Source organism: Phasianus colchicus, chromosome 14 (genome assembly GCF_987193195.1).
Source record: "Phasianus colchicus chromosome 14, bPhaCol1.hap1.1, whole genome shotgun sequence".
Lineage (NCBI taxonomy): Eukaryota > Metazoa > Chordata > Aves > Galliformes > Phasianidae > Phasianus > Phasianus colchicus.
In genome coordinates this window covers 18,209,490-18,232,680 of record NC_143449.1, presented here as the reverse complement: position 1 = coordinate 18,232,680, position 23,191 = coordinate 18,209,490, and the positions used below count along the sequence as shown (strand labels likewise).

General features: G+C 56.5%; 2 protein-coding genes across 7 annotated transcripts; one reads left to right on the top strand and one right to left on the bottom strand.

Moving 5' to 3' along the window:
- The first annotated feature begins 141 nt into the window (after positions 1-141).
- LOC116229451 (uncharacterized) lies at positions 142-4,326 on the top strand. Its single transcript, XM_090150447.1, has 6 exons — positions 142-596; positions 1,117-1,296; positions 1,395-1,583; positions 1,649-1,825; positions 1,922-2,063; positions 2,440-4,326. The coding sequence occupies exons 1-6, from the start codon at positions 501-503 to the stop codon at positions 3,678-3,680; spliced, it is 2,025 nt and encodes a 674-aa protein (XP_090006573.1). The 5' UTR covers positions 142-500; the 3' UTR covers positions 3,681-4,326.
- A 392-nt stretch (positions 4,327-4,718) lies between these two features.
- Positions 4,719-23,191, bottom strand: DRP2 (dystrophin related protein 2). Of its 6 annotated transcripts, XM_090150443.1 has the most exons (24): positions 22,866-23,190; positions 17,122-17,269; positions 14,321-14,454; positions 13,788-13,944; positions 13,481-13,601; positions 13,000-13,268; positions 12,690-12,836; positions 12,364-12,442; positions 11,825-11,885; positions 11,520-11,581; positions 11,242-11,316; positions 10,311-10,512; positions 10,080-10,165; positions 9,389-9,546; positions 9,137-9,303; positions 8,936-9,047; positions 8,584-8,720; positions 8,207-8,272; positions 7,942-8,007; positions 7,663-7,806; positions 6,931-7,168; positions 6,730-6,850; positions 6,570-6,656; positions 4,720-6,091 (listed from the first exon to the last, which is right to left on the bottom strand). In XM_090150443.1, exons 2-24 carry the CDS (start codon positions 17,227-17,229, stop codon positions 6,072-6,074), a joined length of 2,817 nt encoding a protein of 938 aa, XP_090006569.1. In that variant the 5' UTR covers positions 17,230-17,269; positions 22,866-23,190; the 3' UTR covers positions 4,720-6,071. The 6 variants fall into 6 exon arrangements, with proteins under 6 accessions (XP_090006568.1, XP_031449978.1, XP_090006569.1 ...); XM_090150442.1 differs by having other exon boundaries at positions 4,719-6,659; positions 22,866-23,191; XM_031594118.2 differs by having other exon boundaries at positions 4,719-6,656; positions 22,866-23,191.

Sequence of the window (23,191 nt, the reverse complement as noted above, 5' to 3'; positions counted from 1 at the left end):
TTAGCACTACTTCTTGTTAGCTTGCCACCTGGCTGCTGCTTCCCCTGGCACTGCTGGGTTCCTTCCACTGGAATGCTCTGTGCACAGCTGGGTAAAAGGGAGATTGTGTGCAAAGGGGACCCCACACACTCTCAGACTGCGTAAGAAAGGAGGTCCTCCTGATTAGGGAATTTCTTTAATTCCTCACAGAATAGGCAGGCAAATCCCAGATTAACCTGGCAGGGTGGGAAGAGGATTAGAAAGGCAGTTCCATTTGGCAGCTGGCAGAACACAACAGAGTGCATCGCGTTGGGACAGTGTTATCCTGCGTGCTGAGAAAGGGGAAAGGGCTGCTGTAGTGTGGGTGCAGCCAGCACAGAAAGCAGGAGGCTGGTGGCAGCTCTGGGAGATGACATGTCTATAGGCTGGAAACGGAGCTGCCTCGAGGAGAGCACTGAGCCTGGGGAGGCCCTGAGTGCACACGGGTGTGTGCATGTGTGTGACCTGTCCTGGGGGCAGCCATGGAGGAAACGTACCTGCTGAACGTGGAAGGGGTCAGAAAGAAGATCCTGCATGGAGGCCGAGGGGAGCTGCCGAAGTTCCAGGATGGGAGCAAGGTAAATCATGTTGGTTGTTGTCCCAGGGCCCCAAGAGAGAAGGGAGCAGCTCTGACGCCTCCCTCCTTGCCCATTGCCACTCTGCTCTGCCAGGCACGGTGGGGCTCAGCAGCCATGATGGGGTGCTGGAAATCCTTCTCCTTTCCCTGGCACATCAAATGGGAGTGGAGGGGACAACAGGGCTTCTGAGAGCCTCAGCCCATATCAATGGACAGATCCATGTGGATGCCATGAAGTCCTGGAGCTGTCCTGGCTTAAGAAGGGGTACCCAAGTGAAGTAGCCAGTTCTAGCACCGATGAGCATTAAGATGCCCCACCAGCTGCTTTCTGTCTGAGTTGAGCTGGTAGGAGGCACAGTCTCCTCGCTGCAGACAGAGAGCTGCCAATCCAACCTGCATCTCACCAGCAGCAGGCTTGTCCTCATATCCTGGCCCCAGGAGGGGGGGGTTCCTACCCCATAGACCTGCTCCAAGGCCAAGCATGAGGCCACCCCGTCACCACCACGCTTTCTTTGGGGCAGATCACTTTCCACTTCCAGACACTGAAGGACAACTTTGAGCGGACGGTGATTGATGACAGCCGGGAGGCCGGCATGCCCATGGAGATCATCGTGGGCAAGATGTTCAAGATTGAGATCTGGGAGACGCTGCTCTGCTCCATGAGGACGGGGGAAGTTGCGGAGTTCTGGTGCGATGCCATCGTGAGTGAGGGGTTCAGGGGTATGATGAGTCCCATCTGCATCCCGCATCGGGCTGTGCAGCCCAAAGACGTGTGGCTTTGGCCTCCGTCCCTTTGCAGCACACAGGGATGTACGCCCTGGTCTCCAAGGGCATGCGGAGGATTGCAGAGGGCCGGGACCCCCTGGAAGGGCAGAAGCACCGCTGCGGCATGGGCAACATGTTTGATTACCACAGCACGGGTTACGATGACCTGGATGAACTTCAGCGGACACCTCAGCCCCTCATCTTCATCATGGAGCTGTTCCGGGTAAGGAGAGGGCAGGGTGATGGGGAACAGTTGGTGAAGGGGCTCAGTGCCCACTGCCCACACAGGTGGAGGAGCCCTCAGCCTACAAACGTGACACCTGGGCCATGAGCAAGGAGGAGAAGCTGGCGGCCGTGCCTGTGCTGCACAGCGAGGGGAACCGCCTCGTCCTCCAAAAGGAATTCCAGCGCGCAGCCGAGAAGTACCAGGAGGCTGTCATCTGCCTGAGGAACCTCCAGGCCAAGGTGGGCCACCTCCCGCCATCCCTGCTGGCCTTTCCTTGGCCAATTAGTCCCCTGTTGGGTAAGGGGATGAGCACTTCCATGATACCCCATTGGTAGGAGAAGCCATGGGAGGAAGGCTGGCTGAAGCTGGAGAGCCTGGTCACACCGCTGGTGCTCAACTACTGCCAGTGTCAGCTGGAGCTGGGAGAGTACTATGAGGTGCTGGAGCACACCACGGAGCTGCTCCAGAAACACAACGGTACCCATGTGCCCTGAGAACCCCACACCGTGTGCTCCTGGCCCCTGGGGCTTGCCCTACAGACCCCCAGCTCACATATGCCTGGTGCCCATGACAGTGCCCCCATCCTCTGGATTCCACAATGTCCCATTTCAGCCAGGTTCCCTCATCCACAATGACACCTGCACCCATGTCCCCAGATCCCCCAGCCCACCACAGTGCTCTCCAAACGTTCCTTAAGTCCCTTACCCACAGAGGAACCCCCATGACCAGTTTCTCCTTCCTCGTGGTCCCCATCTCCCCGAGGTACCCTTACCCATGGGAGCATCCACACCACATCCCCACACCCATGTTGGTACCTGGGGGCTCCAATGACCCCACTGGCCCCATCCCACAGACAATGCCAAGGCCTATTTCAAGCGGGCGAAGGCGCACGCGGCCGTGTGGAACGAGCGAGAGGCGCGGGAGGATTTCCTACGTGTGGCCCACCTCGACCCCGCCATGGCGGCCGCCGTCAAGAAGGAGCTGAAGCTGCTGGGGGAGAGGATGAGGAAGAAGCACGTGGAAGATCGGAAGCGTTATCAGGGGCTCTTCCAGCAGCCCCGCGGGGGGAGGGCTGGCGGGGGTGGGAGGCGGCAGGAGGAGGTTGGGTGTCATGGAAGGGAGCAGGGCGTGGGAATGGGAGAAGCTGGGGTTGGTGAAGGAGAACGAGGAATGGCTGGGGATGGATGTGGAAAGGAAGAATGGGGAAGAGGGACAGCCCCAGGGGAGGCTGAAGTGGTGGGAAATGGGGTGGGACAGGGTGGGGAAGTAAAGCTGGGTGTCTGCAGGGCAGAGCTGGAGAGCTGTGGGGCAGAGAGGGGGGTGGAGGGAGGAGAGGAGGAGGAGGAGGAGGAAGGAAAAGTAATGGTGGAGGAGGAAAAAGAGATGGTGGAGAAGGAGGAAGAAGTGGTTGAAGAGGCAGAGGAAAAGGAGAAGACAATGGAGGAGGAGCAGAAAGGGAAGAAAGAGGCAGTGGAAGAGGAGGAAGAAAGGGAGGAGACAGTAGAGAGGGAAGAAGACATGGTGGAGGAGAAGCAGAAAAGAAAGGAGACAGAGGAGGGGGAAGAAGAGATGGGGAAGGTAGAGGAGGAGGAGGAAAGGAAGGAGGAGGCAGTGGAGGGAAAAGAAGAGGTGGGGAAGGTGGAGGAGGAGGATGGAGTGGAAGAAGTGGAGGCAGTGGTCGAGAAACAAGAAGGGAAGAAAGAGACAATGGAAGAGACAGTGGAGAAAGAAGAAGAGAAGGAGAAAGTAGAAGAGGAGAACTCAGCAGCAAAGATGGAAAAGCTGGCTGAAGGGCAATGTGAGGAAGCAGAGAAAGGAGAGCTCATGCTGGGGCTGGAAGCTGGTGGGGCAAAGGGAGCTGGTGCAAAGAGCATGGCTGGGGAGGAGTCAGGCAGAGCTGCAGAGCAGGCACCTGCATATCTGGACCAGGGGACATTCCAGGGGGAGCTGGGGAAGGGCAGCTGTGGGGGACAGCAAGCAGACAACTTCCCCACCACCCCCATCACCAATGGGGCAGTGCTTCAGGCCGGGCCATTGGGTGCATGTGAGGAGCTGGATGGGGGAACAGAAGTGCCCCTACCTCACACCAGCTGAGGAAAGTGGTGGTGCAACCTCAGGACTGGGGGCACCCCTGAAACAGTACAGGGAGAGCAGAGAGCTCGAGGCCGCTGCAATGGGGCACTGGCAGGCCTGAGTGGGGATGGTTGCTGCTGAATGGGGGACAGGGTGCAAGGCTGCCCATGGGAGGCAAAGCAGGGGCAGAGGGGCTGCAGTGCCCCCAGGGTCCCATTTCCCACAGACTGGGGACATTGCAGTGACACAGAAACAATGCTGTTCTTCCACTGGGACTGGCAGCTCCCCAGTGCCACACTCCTGCTGCCTCCCCTGCCCCGATTCACCACTCCTGCAGCCTCCAGCCAGGTCCTGCTGAGCTCTGTTGGCTGAGAAATAAAGTCTCTTCCCTGGCACCGTGTGCTGGATCTGTTCCTGGACATTCCTGGCATCCCTGATCACAGCCCCCAGCTCCCACTGTGCACTGAAGCCTGCAGCACAGGGCTGGGAGGGAAGGTACAGGGGCTTTAAACTCTTTTCAGGACTGCAGTACTGGTGTGAGAGCTGCCCTAGCACTCCCCTGCCACAACCCAGCACCATCAACCCATACGCATCAGCCTTCCACCATCACTCAAGGCTGTGTGTTGGGATGGAGGTCTCAGAACCCTGGGTTGGCCCACAACTGGGACCTCGCTATGGGCACTGCACATGGGATAGAACACCAGGGAGAGAAGCTGCAGCCTGAAAAAGCAGAGGGAGAGGACTGCCCACCAAGGATCCCTGCTGTCACCTCCTCCTCTCTGGTACCATCCTTGCATAGCCAGCATCCCAGCTGCTGCATGGCCCCAGACTTGCTGGAAGAGGATGGATGCAGATGGTGGGCAGGGGATGCAGCTGCAACCAGGTTGCCCGTGGCTCTGCTCCCAGTTTCTGTTCTGCCCCAGCGGTGACACCCAGCAGAGGGATGTCCTTGGCCCTGCAGGAAGGCCTGTTCCAGGATAGCACAGCACCAGGCATTGCTCTGGGGGTACAATGGAAAACAGCATGGAAAGAAGAGGCCGGCACACACAGCGGAGGCTCAGTATAAATACAAATTTATTCTCTTTCCAGAGCAGAGGTGGAGAGCAGCAGCCAGGACAGCAGTACGTGGTTATCAGAGCATCAGTCCGCCCACATTCCTCCCTGCTGCCCTCAGCACAGCCCCAAACCTGCACCCAGAGCCCACGGGGCAGACACACTGCTCCCTACAGTGAGGATCTGCACCAGTTTGCCATAATTCTGCCTTTCTCTTTTTATGGGGACATCCTGATCTTGTGCAGTAGCCGTACTCCAATGGAGCCATACCTGTTGCCATGTCAACATCCCTCCCTGGGGCACTGCAAGCAGCTCTCACCATGTGCTACAGCCAACCCAACACCTCCATCCTCTCCCCAGGACAGTGACCCACAGACCATTGAGATGCTGGCACCGTGTGCCACCCACAGGCCCACACCTCCTCCATTGCTTCACACCTTTGTCAAAGCGCCAACCCCACAGCACGCAGCTCCCTGCTCCCCAGCATCCTGCCTCGGTCCAACAGCCCTCCTCAAACACAGCACATCCAGCACAGCCAAAGCCCCATCCCTGCAGCACGCAGAGATGCACAAACACACAGCCTTCCCTGCACCCTGCTGTGCCCAAAGGCTCCTTCTTTCTATCCATCCCAACCCTCTCCCACCGTGGGGCACCCACAGCACCTGACTCTGCAGCTTTCACGACATAACGCAGCCCCTGATCCTACATCACAACCCAACATCCTGGCAGCCCCCCAGGATGCTCCCCAGGACAGCAGGTGGGACAGAGCCCTGCTGCCAGCCTGGCCCCCCAAGCTGCCCTCATATCATCCCGCTGAGAGAGGGAAGGGTCTCTGCAGAAGCAGGAGTTGGGCTGGACCGAGAGCGAAGTGCAACTACACTCAGTGTTAGGGTTTAATGGCATGAGTCCGTGAGAGTATTTAAGTACAGAATATATATATAATATATAGAAATATATGCAAATTAAATGATAAGGCTCTGTTATAAAGATCCTCCCGAGATAAGGCTACTAGTTGGGCTGAAGCTCTGGCGTGGGCTCGTCCCTACCCCACAAACCCAGCACCTCTCAGAGTCCCATCCATAAGGCCGGCAGTCGGCTGCTGTTACAGAGTTGGCTCAGCCCCTGGGAGGCTGCAGGAGCGTTATGGTGCCCATCACCCTAAAGGGCCCTGGGCAGAACCAGAGAGGAGCAGGGTGCTGAGCTCTGTGTGCCGTGCAGCTCTTCCTTCTGAGCCTCTCTGTGAGCAGTGCTGTGACCCCACAGCCCCGATGTTCCCCTGAGATCTCCTGCAGCTCATGAGCGTGGGGAGAGGAGGGGGCGAAGCAGCTGGGCAGTGGTTAGGCAAAGCCTCTGGAGGTGTTAGATAAGGGAGGTCATACCTGCAAGAGAGATGGGAGGGGAGGAGGGGTTAGAAGGTGGGGGTGCAGCGGGTTAGTGCTGGCACCAAGCAGCATCTGCTTGCTGTATGCATGGGCATTCAGCAGGTGGTCACAGAGCAGCCCCATCCCCATCCCAACCCCAAACCATCCCTGCTGGAAGAGCTATCCTTGAGCAGCCAGGAGAGCTCATACTGCTGCTGTTCCTCTCCTGAAGGTGGTCACCATAGCCTCGCTGCCGTCACTCTGTCCATCTGCAGCACAGAGCCCATAGGGCAGAAAGGAGCCAACACCTCTGCCCAGCGTGTGGCTCTGAGTGCTGTCCTCGCAGGTGGGAGGGCTCCTCCTCATCCTCTCTGTGCTTGTGGCAGTGGGGGATCGGTCGATGTGGGGAGGGTGGGATCGGGGCAGGGCTCCGCAGGGAAAAAACCTCATCTGATGGAGCAGTAGGATGCCAGCGAGGGGGATTTCACCCGAGTACCTCGAGAGTTGGGGAAGGCGCTGCGCAGCTTCTCCATGATGTCCTCCAGGCACACGCTGACTTCTTGTGTTTTGGCTTCCACCTCATCTGCTGAGGGAGAGGGCTGGGCTGAGCGGTGCGTGCACTCTGCAGCCGTCACCCAGGGAGCTCCAAACCTCACCTGCTGCTTCAGTGTCGGGGGTGTCGTGCTCCTTATCCCTTGCCTGGCCGCCTTCGGACTGATGTGGAGATGAAGCCAAGGAAGATGCTGCTGAACCATTGCCATTTGACTCTGCTGGAGGCTGGAAGGAGAAGGGCTCATTGCAAATCATATTTCATCCTCATCCCGCACCTTATGCCCACCCTGAGCCCTGCTCTGTACCTGCAGCAGCAGCTCCCTCAGCCGGTGCAGCTGGGACTCCAGTTGCTTGTTGTGGTCCTCTAGGATCTGCATGCGGGTCTCCAGGCGGCTCTTGTGCTGCCGGAGGATCCGTGCCTCTGCCAGGAGCTCCTCGTTGCGTGGGTCCTGCACCGATTCGGGGGAGCTCGTGGCCAAGGTCGGGGATTCCACTGCCTCATCGTGCTGCCACTTCAAACGCCTCAGCTCTCCTTGGAGGATCCTGCAAGGCAGCCCAGGTCAATCCCATCGCTCTCCTTACTGGAGGGTGATGCAGAGACTGAGCTTCCCTGGAGGCTTTGCCTGCAGCTCCACCTCATTGAGGTGGCAGGCAATAGGCACCCAGCTGCTTCCTAGAGGCTCAGAGCAGAGGCAGGGAAAGCAAAGCCCTCCTGCTCTGCTCGGCTGTGGTCCAGCAGCATCTCCACCATCCACGAGGAGCTCAGAGAGGAGAGAGGCAGCCATGGCCAGGGCTCACTTGAAACAGTTCAAGAGGGGTACATGGGGTTCAAGAGGGGGAACACATTCTAGGGTTGGGCAGGAACCTTTTGAGGAACAGAATCTTGGAGAACACCAAGACATCACCTAGTTCAGTGCTCCCCAAAGGCTTCAGGACTCATCCTCCAAACCAGACCCCAGACTTCGGCCAAGTCAGATTTCTCCAAGCCCTCGCCTTAGACTCAAGCCCCTACTTGAAGAGCTGCCCGTGTCCCCAACCTGTTTTCATCCTCCAGGTGGGCCAGGATGCGCTCCAGCTCCCCTTTGTCATCCATAGGCAGGCTGCCCGGGACCTGCTGGCTGCCTGCAGGCTCCCGGTCTGTGATGGGGCTGGAGTGACGCAGCAAGTATTGGTCTTCATCCCTGTTGCAGTAAGTGGAGGAAACAAAGTGAGGAACATTGGAGCTTGGAAGTGGCTGCAAGACCTTTGGGTAGGCGGGGGTGCCCTAGGAAGGTGAGGAGGGAGCCACAGAAGCAGGAAAAGGAGGCAGAACTCACAAGCTGTCATCAGGGGACAGGCTGTCACTGAAGAAGGAACAGTTCTGGTTTTCCATCTCCGCAAGCCTGGAGGAAATTGAAGTGGCTTGAGACAGCTGGAATGTCAGCTGAATGCACTCTAATTGCAGCAGTCCCTGGAAGACCTCTCTCTGTCCCCAGTGGCAAAGCCACTGTCAAGAGCTGACACACAGCATTCAGGAAAGCATCTGCCCCCCAAACTCCCACCCCACTGCAGCCACACTCTGTGCCACAGCAGTGCTGGTACCTGCTGGCAAAGTGCTCAATCCGAGAGTGCGTGTCAGCGTGAGGCAACATCGGGGAGGAGGCTGGTCTGGAAGAAGAGATCACAGCAGTCAGCAAGACTCGTGGTCTTTGCTCACAGCCATGGCTTGGGGGGGCTGCTCTCCTGCAATAGCTTAGGGCTGGGCTAGCTCTGAAACAAACTGCCTCCATGCCTGGGCCAGCTCCCCTTCACCCATCCCTGGGCAGCACCCCCACATCCACCCTTGGCCAGCTCCCTCTATCCTTGGCCATCCACCTCCACCCATCCTCGGGCAGCACTCCTCCATCCCATAGCCTCCAAGCAGCATCCTTGGAGATGCCACCTCCCCGCCTTGGTGACACAGCCACCGGCACACTCACGTCTCAGTGAAGTCAGCCTCCAGTACGGACTGGACAGGCAGGTACCCCCTCTGTGGGTGCTTGCTGAAATACTGCTTGGACCGAAACTTGTTCTTCAGCGTGGTGGCAAAGTCCCTCATGTTCTCACTGGAGGTGGTCTGCAGAGAGAAGAACGTGGCTGAGGTGCTGGTTGGCATCCTCAGGGAGGAAATCCCTTTTGGGATGGGCGTAAACCCAGTGGAGGCAGAGACAGGTCTGGAAGTGAGGAGGACACAGCCCTCTGAAGGCATGGAGGGGCAAAATCAAACAAGGTAGACATTGCTGGGACAGCATCAGTCTAAGCATTGCCACCTGTGGCAGCCCAGCCCCATACCGGGGTGTAGTACTCCATGATGGGGTAGTGCAACTTGTTGCCCTTGCTGGCTCTCCCAGTGAGAAAGCAGGTCTGGCAAATATCCACGTTGAACTGCTTCAGGCTGCGGTACCTGCAGAGATCGGGAGGTCAGAGGGACAAGTGGGAGGCAGAGGAGCTGCTTTGACCCGTGAGGTTCCATACTTACACCCCAGCCCCTACCTGAAGCCCTTGATGGGGCACTGCCGGCAGACAGAGCACTTGGTCTGGTGCTTCACCTGCTCAGCCATGGTGACGCGGTGCAGCACGGCCAACCACACCATAGACTGAGGCTCCAGGTTGGCCCACTCCAGAAACTGGGCTGCCTCGATGGCAGGTTTCCCATGGCTCTGAGGAAGGGATGGGAGGAGATGCTCAGGGCTGGAGCCACCCACCGTAGAGCACCGATGGACAGACGGACACCACAGCACTCACGAATCGGAAGCAGCTGCGGATGCTCGGCTCCACGTTGCTGCCCCCAAACGCTGCCACCTCACCCAGCTGCCGTGGCACCTGGATGGCCTCGTGCAGCAGCACACCCAGGTGCCTCTGGTCACACAGCCCGCCTGCGTTTGCCACTTGGCTGAAGAGGTCTGCAAAGGGACAGGGAGGGGACAGCCCTGTGAGATGCATGGCTGGCAGCTGGGCTCTGCTTAAATCAGGGGGAAAGGGACCTATTGTTGATTAAGTAACTTCATCAGCTCTCAGTAAACAGGAGTTGAGAGACTTGTTGAGTCATCGCTCCTGTATTTAACCCATTGGTGATCACATCCTTCCAGTGTCCCACCACAGTACCATGGTTAAAATGCAGCAAACGGGTCTCTCATTGACATGACCATGTCTGCCCAGCCATGCACCCTGAGCTTATCCCTTGAGAAGCACCGAATAACTGCTGCCCCGTGGCATTCTCTGCACCACTCCATGCAAGCAGGACCCACGCTGCACCCATGGCTGTGCAAAAACACCTTCTAATTTGGGTGGCGTAGGCGTGGGAGGGAGTGAGGGGAGGTGATGCAGGCACATTAGTCACTGCACAAAAGCTGCTTCTCTGCTCTTTTTGGGAAGCAAATGGCTAAGCCAGAAAGTCAAAGCACTCCCACTTCCCCCGACTTGCCAAGGAACTCACACTGAAACTTCTCCTTGACCTCTGTCCCACACAGACATGCAATGCCCGTCTTGAAGGAGAGAGCCCTCATCTTCCCACTGCGGCCACTGCAAGGTGAGATATAACACGGGTGGATTTTTGGGCAGGGGGGTCAGCAAGGCAAATCCACACCAGCCAGCCCCATCCTGACCAGCTGGGGCCATTTTACAGCTCCCAAGCCCCAGCAATGGGGGGACGCCTTGGGGCCAATACCTGTCGAAGACGTTCAGCAGCCAGTTGAGGCTCATGTCCACGCAGAGCGGCACGTTCACCAGGATGCCCCGCTCCTCCTCCAGCCTCTCATAGAGGGAGGTCAGGCAGTGGATGACCTCCACCACATCCATCGCCCGGTCGCTGGGCTGCAGGTCGTGCTCATTGAAGATTTCCAGGGCTGTGGCCAAGGTCACCATGTCCACTGAGTAGAGAGTACAGGCAGAGGAATCAGAGGTGCGGGGGAAATGATGTGGATGGGAACTGAGAGCAAGGAGAGAGCCCTGCTGCAGTAGGGAAGAAGATGGACGGGATGGGCACAGCTCCTGGAATGGTTCTCTCATTGGGAACCCCACCCCAGATACCCACCAGCCTCTCAAGCCACTTTCTGTGACATTTTCCTTCCCTACTGCCATGGCTAAAGGCAGCAGTAGTCCCCTCAGTGCCGGCATGGGAAGGCAAATTTCTTGGTGTCCTGGAGCCAATGTACCATTTCCACATTATAACATGGTGTGGAAAGTCCTCCCTTCTCCTGACCCATTTGGTGGTTGCACTAGGGATCCCAAATTCACAGATAGGGCTTTGCAGCATCCCTACCCCTACTCAGCACTCACTGCCCTGACAGTCCCATCACCCACCTCCTTGCCCTTCTCAAGTGCATGTTGAATGAGATCACATCACTTCTGGAATGAGGAAATACAGGCAACCAGAACTGATCAAGGAGCACATGAAAGGGCTCTTTATCCCTTTGCTCTCTGATCCCTTTGGCTCACACCCTAACCCCAAGGCAGACATCCCGCTGTGACTTCACTCAGCTTCCCAGCCATGGGCTCATCTCCCAGCACATCCCTGGTGGGCTCCTGCCTCTGACGAGAGGCTGTGCTCACTGAATGCCTCTTCCAAGGAGACCCACCAGCAGGGAAATCCTACTCACATCGCAGGGCTTTTTGCACCCGCCGCAGCTTCATAGCGGTCCGATAGGCTGAGAACTTGATGTTGTTCAAATCCGCTGCAGTAACACAGGAAAAGAAGAAGAAAACCACAGCTAAATATCCTTGTCTACAGGGCAGGAAGCAGCAGCAGCTGCTCTCAGACACAATGCCCACCCAGCACAAGCCTGGCTTGGCCTCACACCCCATTGCCTTTAGGGCTGAGGGCATCTCACATCGTTCCCCATGCAGAGACAAGGGGTTTTGGGGACAGGCTCCTCACCCAGCGTCTGGTACAGCTCTGTCATCTTTGGGTGGTCCCAGCACGTGGTCTGTGCCTGGTGGCTGGAAGCACAGAAGGAAGCCAAGGTGTCAGGCTGGGAATCGAGCACCCAGAGACAAGGAAGTGACCATGGGATGATGTCCCCTGTGCTGGTGTCACAGGCTGCACCCCCAGGACACAGCAGAATAGGGGATGCCCATGGGGTTGTACCCATCACTGGAGCACGGCTCTGCTGGGCTCAGCTGGAGCTCAGTGCCTCCCCCAGCCCACCCCCAGCTCCTATTGCTGCCACAGAGCACACTCACTTGATGTAGTATGGCACTTTGTTGGGGGAAATGGCTCGCTCCCAGGGAACCTGAACAGAGGCTGCAAGGAGAGAGGGGCAGAGGTCAGGCCAGTGCTGGGAGCTCCTCGGGGTCAGTGCTGCTGATGGTGGGTGCCCTCCAACCCCCCATCTTCAGGTGCTGGCAGGGGTTAAGACACTGCCCATGAGAGACCTCAGAAAGAGAGAGTTCATCCCATGCTCAACCCACCCTAGAGGAAAGAAGCCCTTCTGTGACCCTCCCACCACCCCACAGGCATCTTATCAGTTCTGGCAGTGGAAATATCATCCTTCCCTCCTCCCAGCTTGGAGAATGAGGGCTGTAGAGGCACCAACAATCTCCATTGAGACCTGTCAGCCCCACAGGGCTCAGCATTGTTGCTGCCTCCTGCCCTGGTCCCTGTGCATCGGGTACAAGATTTGTGAGGCATGCTGTCTCAGCTTTTGAGAGCGCTGTGCCCAAGGACCTGCACCCCGTGCTGCTGTACCCCAGCTCAGCCATTGGGACCTGTACCCACGTACAGGAGAGGAAGTGCTGGGAGCCTGGCCCAAAGTCCCGGTGGGCATCTTGGAGCTGCTTCAGGCGTTCGTTGATGGAGGCCTGCAGGATGGACAGAGGAGTGTGATGGCAGCCATTGGGCATTTGGGATGGCACCCCATTTGGAAAGTTTGTGAATGGACTCAGATGTGCCCCAAATCAGCTTCCTCACCTCGGTTTCACATTGCTCAACCTCCAACCTCCTCCCACAGGCTGTGGAGGTACAACCCAAATCTCCATCCCACCCTTATCCATATTTTCACAGATATCAATGCAATCAGAGCAGCTAATGACCCCCATCAGATCCCACCTGCAGCTGCTTCCAGCGCGTGTTGATCTGCTCCAGGGTGCGAGAGTTCTCCATAGACAGGTGGACATCAGAGATGGCAAGCTGGTGTGCGAGGTCATTGACCACCTTCACCCCATCCTTCATGGGAGAGAGCTCCTCTTTGAAGAGCTGCAGCACCACATCCAGGTACAAGGCAGGGGAGGAAGGAGAACCAAGATGTCAATACCCAGATGTGATCCCTCTGCTCCAAGCTGGGGTCAGATGGGATCAGCTGGCTGCTGCCCACCCCTCCTGCAGACCGAAGCTGGATCCTTCTGAGAGCCACAAGTACCTTGGTCGACTGGATGTGCTCTGGCAAGGAATCGATGAAGAGGTCCCCGATGGGTTCCCAGGTTTCACGCACGCTCTCAGCCTGATCCAGCGCCGTGCTGAGCTCCTCCATGGCCCCTTTGATCTCCAGCAGCTGCTCCAATGTCCTCTCGATGTGCCGGTGCTGGTCCACGCAGCGGGCTGTCAGCTTCTCCCACAGCTCGCTGGCCACGTTCGCCTGCTTCCAGACGAAACGGCTGATGTTCTGGATGCGGTGCCGGGGAGAGACATCTGAAAAAGCAAAGCAGGTGAGGCACACAGAGGGCAAAAAATGAGAGCCGAGGACAGAAGCACAGCTCATTTTCTACCAAAGGGTCAGACAAAGATGATGTGCTATGGCAAGAGGCAGAGCGATCTGTGTCACACCAGCCACCCCCCCCCCCAGTCCCACAGTCCAGTCCCAGAGGGGCCATAGGAGAATGAGGAATGAGGGCTCTGCAGACCTTTGCTTTCTGAAGTTGGCTCTTCCAGTTCCTCAAACGGATGCTGAGAGAGGAAAGCCTGCGCTGACTCTAAGACAGAGTAAATGTACGGCCCCCGGGACTTCACCTCTTCCATGAAAGCCTAGAGAGGAGAGCAGGGCACGGAGGAGATGACAGGCTGAGCTGGAGAATTACGTCCTGCTGCCCTTTGGCTGAGGGCTGCAGTGATTTATTCATCCAGTGCCCACATGGGCCACCTGCAGAGACTCCTCAGTGACATCAGATGTAGATGCATGCCCTCAGCCCAGCTTGGTACGTGGGGACGTACCGCGTGCGTCTCCTTCTCCTGCTGCACCAGGAGCACATCGCCACGCAGGGGCAGCTGTGCTGACAGCTCCTCATCCTTCTGGCCCAGCCAGTCGATGATCTCCTGGAGGGGCACCTGCAGCTTCCCACTGTGGTCGGAGAACGCCTCCAAACGAGCCCTGGAGGAGAGCAGTGATAGTGTGGGGTCACCGGGACAGGGCTGTGGCCCCACAGAACCCCCTAGCTATGGGGACGCTGTGTCTGCAGGTGGTGCTGGGCAAAGGATGCTCTGCAGACACCCCGTCCATTGCAGCTGGCAACAGAGCACCCAGGACTGCGCTCTGGGCAGCGCAGGGGGCTTGGCTCTGTGTCCACACAGCTGAGCAGCTTCCAGGAGCCAGCAATGAGGCAAGAGGCGATTAACACGCCCCAGTTAAGCTCTCTGTCCTGCTGGCTGGAAGCTGCAGCCTCTGAAGGTTGAGCTCAAATGGGTAATGAGCTCGGAAAGCTCCGAGTGAGCACAAGCAGCCCACGGGGCTGGCCAGGGGGTCTTACCGAAGGCTATGAGATTTCTTTTTGATCTCGTTCCAACAAAGATTCATCTCCAGAGGGGCCAGGGGCCCAGCAGCTCTGTCAGGAACCCGGGGGGTTACACACGAAGGTCCTGTGCCATCCTGAGAGCCTTTAACCTGTGCAGAAACAGAGCTGGTTGGGATGTGGTGCCCAGAGGGAGCTGCCAGCACTCACAGCATCACACCCAGTGCCAGCAACGTGGGGCTGCACCACTGCTTCTCCCCTACACCTCCCCAGAACCAGCAGTGGCACAAGAGCTGCTCCGATGGGAGCAAATAGCAGCAGAATCTGCCCCAGCTCCGTGCACAGAACTCCATCCTCAGCACACCTGGAAAATGGGTGCTGTGCATCCCCAGTGAATGAGCAATCCTACCCTAAGCCTCCAGCACTGCCTCACACCCATTTCCTCTTACAGTGGCAATGAAGGCATCGTTGTGCTCGCTGACCATACTAACATGGGCTGGCAGGACCAGGAACATCTCATGGGATTTGGGTGAGTGAGGCTAGGGATTTCTTTTCCAAAGAAGCATGCAATGTGTGTACACACACACACACACACACACACAAACTACATTGCTACAAGCAAGGTGTCAATGTACTTTGTGCACAGCGTTCACTCTCGTGCTACTTTGCTACCAGAGCTCATTTGGGGCCTAATTATCCCCAGGTGACTAATCAACCATAATAAACTGCATTATTGCTTCCTAAATGGCCCATGCAACAGGAAAGCTTCTCCTGGGAAGGCAGCAGTGTTTCCAAAGGGAAGATGTGGGTACTCCTTGCCTTCACCATGGGCTGCTGGAGTGCCCCAGGGCAGCAAGTAGGGAGAGCCACCATCCCTAGAGCTTGGCCAAGCAGTGCCCGCTGTGTGCTGGTTCTCATGGAGGAGTCAAACCCAGCTCTGCTAAGTTTGCTCCTTCCAAGAGCATCTGACACCGGTTTGCAGGCTGCTCCCCCGCCCTGCTGCTCCAGGAGCACCGAGGAAAGACAGAAACCTGTCGCCCACAGAGCTCACAGCGATCTTGGGGCCATGCATAATGAATCACTCGAGCTAAAACTGCTGTTCACACGTAGGGAAAAATAAACACAAACCAACAGTCTGCCTGCGCAGCTCCTCCTGTTGCCAAAGCGAGTTGCCCCAGTGCTGCAGGGAGCAGCCGGCCCAGGGATGCCAAAGCAGGAGAGCAGCTCTACCTGTGTGCAGTGCAGCTTAGCAGCAACCAGCCCTTCCAACCCAGGTGTTCGAAGCCCACAACTCACTGACTACAACCTGTGGATCAGCCAGTGGTGGTGGCCAATCATGGGTCACCTACCCCCCCCCTAGGACAACCCCTTGCAAGCAGGTGGAAGGCAGAAGCATTGCCATCTACCCGAGCATCCCCTGAGCGCCCCTTCCCCAGGGCTGCAGCAGCCTGGACCCACATCCCCCTCCAACCCATAGCAGGATTCTTCCCAGCCCAGGACTCACGCAGGCTCTGTTGATGTCTCCTGCCTGCTCGGGCTGCAGCAGGGCTGCTTGGAGCAGACATTGCCTTGGTTCTGCTGTGCAGCAGCAGCTGCCCGGGAGGCAGTGAGCACAGCTGTGAGCACAGCACAGGGCTGCCCCAGCACTGACCCCCCAGGAATCTGGAGGGGGGCGGCTGTGCCTCCTCGCCAGCCTCAATCCCAGCTTTGTGTCTGCGGCATTCCTGCAGCCTCCAACCTGCCTTAACCCCCGGGGTGCCACCGCTGCACACCCCTCACCCTCTGAGGCTGGGGGGCACACGAGGGTCATTGCCAAGGGTAGGGGTACCCAGGTCCCAGCAAGCTTTGACAACCCAGAAGGCGAACCTGCCCTCCAGACTTAACCCCAAGGTGTTCTCCATGCCCCAGCTCAGTGTTAGGTGCCAGTACGGATACTCCTGTCCATCTGGGTGTAAAGAGTTTGTTTTTGCCAGCAGGCTCTGGGCTGGCACCCCATGTCCCCCACAGTCCTACTGGCCAGCATTGTTCCCGTGCTCTCCTCCACCTACAGGGAGGGAATGAAAAGCTCCCTGTCTCCCTGCACATCTGACCGCTGGTGGCACTGCCAGCTGCTTCTCCCACTACTTTACCCATTCCCAAACCCCCCAGCCCCAGAACCCCAGGATGGAGCAGGGTTCAGCCAGATATGGCAGAGCGCTCAGACTGATAGGGACAGCAGAGGAAGGCTGTGGAAGGCTAGGAAGGAGGAAACCCTGCTGGGCTGACACTGACTCAGAGTCAACACCCCACGTAGGGACAGAGAAAACCTCAGGTGGATACAGCCCAAACATTCACACCTTTTCAGTGGGACCTTCTCCCCTCCACTCCATCCTGCAGAGCTGGCCTCTCTGTTCTCAGTACAGGTGAGCAGGAATGTTCATGGCAGAGCATCCTTAAGAAAAGCAGCCCAGGAGGAGAACAGCCTCCTCCACCCCACAGCATCTCAGTCTTTACTTCTTTATGAGCTTTCCAGCCCTTCCTTTCCCTCATCAAACATTCCTTTTCAACCAAAACTGACATCCTTCCCCACGTCCAAGGAAAACAAACCCAACCAAACACATCAGAGCAGCCACACCTGGCAGCAGCAGCCCCTCATTTCTTATCCAAAGGAACATTTAAAAGCAGCTCTGCAGGTTGTCCTGCGCGCTCTCCTTCGGGAAACACTTTGCAATCCAAGCACTGAAGGAGAGGCAACAGCCCTCATGACGCACAAAGCAACGTGGGGACAGGGTGGGGGTCCCCACTTGCTCCATAGGCACACACACTACAGGGGCTTTTACCTGGGACAGCGGGTGGGCAGCAGATCCACGCCGTGCCTGCTCAGCCACGCGCCACTCAGGACACCGCGGGACGACGAAGGGCCATTCCTGCATCACCAGGGGCTGCATGGGCACCGCCGCTCATGGGGATGGAGAGGACCCCGGGCACCTGGAACAGAATACAGCAGGCAGCCCCTCCTCACGCTGAGCCCATCTGGGGGCTGAGCACCTGCAGGTGGGTCAGCTTCTCTCTCCCATCGCAATCTTTTTTTTTTGTTTTTTTTTGTCCCTGACTCAACATCCAATTCTTTTTTTCCCTGCACCTCATTATGTAATTTGCCATCATATTGGCCCACACGCGACGCTACGTTTAAAAAAAGCACCGGGTTTCCCAAAGCACAGGAGATGCCTGCATTAAAAGCAGAGCAGGGAGAGCTCCCACTGCTCCCAGGACAGACAATACCTTCAAACACGTTATATCTTTGCTGTTAAATCCAGAAAGGAAATTTCCCAGCACCTCACTCCCTCTCCTCACCAAACCGGTTCCCTTTTTATGCGCTTTTTTATTAGGAGCCATAAAAGTCACAGTTTTATTCAATTTTTAAAACCTGTGCGACCATAAAGCGATCCAACAGCAGCCCCACCACCGCTGTGCATAGCCAAACAAACCCTCCGGCTGCTGCTGGTTTGTTTTTATTGCCTGGGGTCTGACTGAGCCAGGACAGCAGTTTACCCCATTGCAGACACTGCTTCCTCCTTATGCAGAGTGGATGAGAAGATAAAGCCCAGAAAGAAGCAGTGTGAGAGGTGCTGGAGCTCAGCGCAGGGCTCAGGGCTGCTGCTCCTTCTCCCCAGCCCCGTGTGCTTCCCCTGCCTTCCCCCTCTGCTACATACATTAGGAGAACAGCTTATCCTCTGATGTTTTTTTTAATCCCTTCGCAATTTCTGCTGCCACAATTCTCCCCATCTCCAGCAGAGCAGCCTGCGCTGAGCTCTCCAACACACGGATAATGCAGAGTCCATCCTCTTCCCTTCCTGCCACTTGCACAAATGAGCATCACAGAATGCACACGGCAGCACCTTGCCCTGCTGCCTTCCCCAGCACAGACACATCACTGCTCCAAATGCCTTCGGGGCCTCATTGGGTAAACTCACCCCTGGACAGGAGACGACAACATCCCCTATTGCCAGAATAGCAGTGCTGTCAGGGGCTGAGCTGACCCTCACCCTCCTTTACACCTATGGATGAGAATTTCATCTCTTGGATGTGATTCTCAGGGCACAGAAAGAGACTTTGCCTCAAATTGCTCCATGGAATCCTGCTGAGCTCCGAGTAGGAAATTCATGGCTTTGGGTAATGAGGTTCTGCAACATCTCCCAGCAGCCACCAGCCTGCAGTCTCAGGTTTCCACCAGCATGGAACTGCTTTTTGCTCAAGGATAAACCTCCATGGCTGGGGTTGGTGCTGCTCTGCCCTTTGGATGTGATGCTGGCAGCTCACCGCTCTGCACCTCCTGGCTGTGGGGCTCCTCGCCTCCCTGGACCAAGGCAAGGTCCCATCAGACACAGAACCACAGCACCAGGGAACAAGAGCCCATCCCAGGCAGCTGCTGACATCCATATGTGGAGAACCCAAGAGAATCTGGAAAGAACCCAACTGTACAGCAGCCAACACAGAGCCACACATTCAAGGGGAGAGACAAGCAGACGGCAAGGCAAGGCTGCGAGCAAACCGGTGTGTGAGCCCTTGCCAAATCCCAGCTCCTGCAGAAGGAGAAATATTCCTGCTCTGCTCCACCTCTGTACCACAGTGCTGCAGCCCAGCACTGTGTTCAGGCCCTGCAGCACACAGACCAGGTGCCTTGGGGATGTTCCTGGGCTGCGTGGCCATTGCTGGCTGTGGCTGCTCACCAACAGGAGCCGTGTCCCACCTCACTGTGCTGCAGCCAGGCGTCATGGTTAACGACAAAAATGTAGGTGATGAAAGCAGCCTGGCTGAAAGCACATGCAGGCATTGGGAGGGAAGGCAGAGAGTGGGTTGGGATGTAAGAACGGAGCCTCAGTCCTTGCAGAAGCACAAGAGGACAGCAGGGAGCTCCTCCAACCTGGGGCACTTTAAAACCCTCCTGAGAGAAACCCAGCCCCAAGCTGTCCCCAGAACCTGGGAATCCCCACCGTGGTTTGCACTGCAGCTGCCCCATATCTCTGTGGGCAGCCCCAGGATGGGGACTCGCCTGGAAGCCAAAATCCCACGTGGGTGTTGGATTTGCAGTTCTCTCTACATAAAAGAGCAGCAAATACAGCACGTAGGGCAAGAGGTCCCTCCATCACAAAGCTGATGTTTTGAATTGCTAATCATCTCCAAGATGTTCTTTCCGGATTGAATATTTCCACTTCAGATCCCGGCCCTTAAAGGGGAAAACATGGCAAGGTTTAGAGGCAGGGCAGCTCAGCCCTTATCCCATGAGGGGAATGGAAATACAAACACCCTCCCTGCTGTTGGAAATGTTAATGGCTTTGTTGTTGTTTAGCTTACAGTACCAGAGAAGTAATAACATTTCAGCTCAGTGTCCTTTAAGGGGAAAGGTGGGAGGCTTGCGGATATTTCAAAGTTCAGTTCCCATGTATCCGCTCACAAAGGGAGCGTTCCCAAGCTGAAGGCAGCAGGACTCCCTCAGTGGTGCAGTGGCACATCCTGTTCCAGCAAAAAAAAAAAAAAAAGATAATGGTTTTCTGCATCTGTAAGTAAATAGTTGGAGTCTGAGATCTGCGGCTGGTGGATCTGATTCCCAAGACCCCGTGAGGTCAAGGCTTGGGGATACAGAAGACCTCATCCCACTGAGGCTGAGCTTAAAGACAACACAAGGAGAGGACGGACCCGTGCCATGATGGAGGGCTCCATCTCTTTACAAGCTAGGAGCAGTTCCTCAGCCACCCTCCATGGAAACCACCCCACAGCCCCCAGTTCTGGTAGTTCTGCCCTACAATGGCCAGCAGCACCTCCCATATGCGCGGGCACTGAGAGCCCCATCATCTCAGTGCTCCAAAACCCAGATGCCAAACAGGACACTGTGTGGATCTTCATCTTCTGTGGCACAATCCATCCTCACAGGGCACTGCCTGCCAGCTCCCCATGGTTAATGGCAGCACAGGGCCCCTCAGTGAAGCAGATGCCCTTAGCAAGTTGCATGAAAGCTTTGGTGCACGTGGTGGAGGGCGCGTGGTGTGGAGGGGACTTTATTCACTAAGTGGGGGCTCTCCCACCTCACAAGCTACATGCTGAGATAACCACACAGGGTTTGAGCTCACAACCAAAATGGTTTTAAATTCAAGGGATAAGGAGGTGTCAAGTCTTAACAAAGAAACAGAGTCTCTTCTGCTTCATCTCTGTTTTCCCAAGCCAAAGAATACACAGAAATCTCAGGCTGAAGAACAGCACCAGTTACACTCCTCATCCAGGAACTGGGGATCTGGATGTCCACAGCCAACAGCGTGTGCCCATAGGTGGCCATGCCAAGCAACTGCTCCTCTCTGCACAGAAATAACTTGTGGTGATTGAGGAGGATCTGAGATCTCTTTCACATGCCCTTCCTGACTCACAGCTGGGTTTGAAGCTGCTCTCTCCAAAACTTGCTTTGCTGAGGGATCCTTCCCATCCTTCCTCCTCCTGCAGTTAAGCAGGCACTGTGTACCAAGCTTTGCACCTGGAAACCCAGCCAAGGGTTCACAGGACTGGATGGGCAGAGCTGTCAGACAAAAGGTGAAGGGGCAGAAGCCAGCATCCTCCCCATACCCAGAAGGGAAAACAGGGCAGCAAAAACTGTTTTAGTGCTGTAAGGAGGCTGCAGAGCTCCCTGCCTGCTCTGTAGCCCTGCAGCCAGACTATTTCCACCCACTGAAAGCCCCAAGTCGTCTGCCTGCCTTTCTCCTCCAACAATCTGTGCTTCCTTCCCCACCGTTAGCAGAGGAATAAGTCCTGCTGCATGGTGAGAAACACATCTCCCATTTGCCGTGCCACTTTCAGCTCCCTCGACACTTCATTTCTCATTCCTGGTGTTAAAATAAGATCTATGCACTGAGAGCTCTGCACCCACCCCACGTCTGGTCCTCATCAATTGCCCCCACTCCATGCTCTCCAGCAATGAGGTCCCATTTCCTTCCCTTCCCCAAGCTGGGTTGGATATGCCTCATTTTTATGCTAGAGGAAACAGTAAAGGAAAATGGTCTGGAGCTATTTTGGCTTCATTCCGAAGAACTGTTTGATCTTTAAACACCTGTGAAAATGAGGGTTTTGGAAGAGCAAATTCCTCCTGCGTTTTCAGGAGATTTGCGATTCGACTTCCAGGCTTTTATCAGAGGCACCCAGCCTGAAGTGGAGGACCTGAACGTGCTTCTCAAAATGGAGTTATAATCAGAAATTCACCACGCACCCTGGGAAGTCGGGGCTTCAGCTGAACCCATCCACTCCCTCCCATCCCCTCTCCACTTTGTGTACTTTTCAGAAGAGCCATTCCAACCTGAGCAACCCCACTCACAGCTGTGGTGCTGAGCAATCTCCACGAATGTCATTTATCTATCCCAGGAATTCATCCAGACAGGATCTCTCCTCATTCTAGTGTTATGGAGAGTGGACATCTTGCTCCCTTTCTACAGTGCCACTGTACACCTGGCAGCATTCAGCACATGGAATTGGTGGTGGTGGAGGTGGCCCCAAACCAAGCAGGCAGAACAGCAGGAGCCCATCCCCATGCTGATGGAATTTTGCATGGGATCTTGTTTGCAGGAGACTCTGGGCAGGCAATAAAGGCCATCCAAAAAAATAACCAAGAGACAATACTCATGGCTCCAGAGAGACAAACACGGGGGGGGCAGAAAGGAAGTGCAAAGGGCAGAGATGAAATGTGACCACGCTGAGATTTGGTTGGATGATAAAAACCTAACCCGAGCTGCCCATCTGTCCCATGGCAGCACAGGGCAGTGGCACAGCCCCTGCTTCAGTGATTTCACTCTGCAGAAGGGAAGACTCAACACCTCAGGGACTGCGCTGGGGACTGGTACAGCCTGGTGTGCACCAAGTGGCACTGACACACAGTTATCCCATGTGGCATCCAGCCTGCCCCGAGTGGCTCCACACACCTGGTGGGGTGATGGGGTGATCAGGAGTGGAACACGAGGCCTTAAAAGAGGGGGATGAGGAGAAGGAAAATGGGATAGGGAGGATCAAGACATAAAGGGAGTGATGCTGCACCGGGCAAGGCAGCAAACACAAAGGGCAGTGCTGGGACAACAGCCCGATCCCAGCCTGCTGCTGGAGGTATCCCCATCTCTGCCCTACAGAATGCTCCTGGGAGAACAGCAGCAGGCCAGCACACAGCCTGCTCTGAGTGGTCCTGCAGCTCAGCCAAAGGGGAGCTGAGCCTTCAGCAGGGAAAGGAGGAAAGAGGAAAGCTGGCAGAGCAGGGACGCTCTCTGCTTTGTTTGCATTTAGCATCCTTAAAGTAACATCCCGATCCCTATCGCTAAGGCAGCCTATACCAGCACCCCTTCCCGACCCCCAGCCTCCCCTATGGGAACAGCATCATTAACCCCCAACATCCTGCCCCCGTGTGCCCCCAACCCCTTTCTTTTGTGCTCTGTGAGTTCCCTCACCCTCACGGACGGCTGCAGATCTCTCCGAAGGGATGCACACACACCCAAAGCACCCGAGGACAGCCTCCCCTGCTTCCCCCTTCCCAGCCCCGCGGTGGGATTTCAGCACGGCCTACCTTCCGAGCATGCCAGGTCGGGAAGGCGGGCAGCAGCCGGGAGCAGGGGCTGTGAATCAGCAGAGAGGTGCCCGTGACAGGGCTGCATGCTGGGGCTGAGCCTCCTCCGCCGCCACGTTGCTATGCGATCACATCGCCGGGACCAGCAGCATCTTTCCAGCACGCCGAGATACCCTTGGGTCGGTGCCGGAGGGAGGAACAAGGACAACCCCGTGCTGTTTGGACCCTTTGGAGGTCCTTTGGCCACCAGCCCGAAGGAGGGGAGGGAGAGCAGCGGGGATGCGAAGGCAGAGACACGCGCAGGAGGAGGAGGAGACAAAATACAC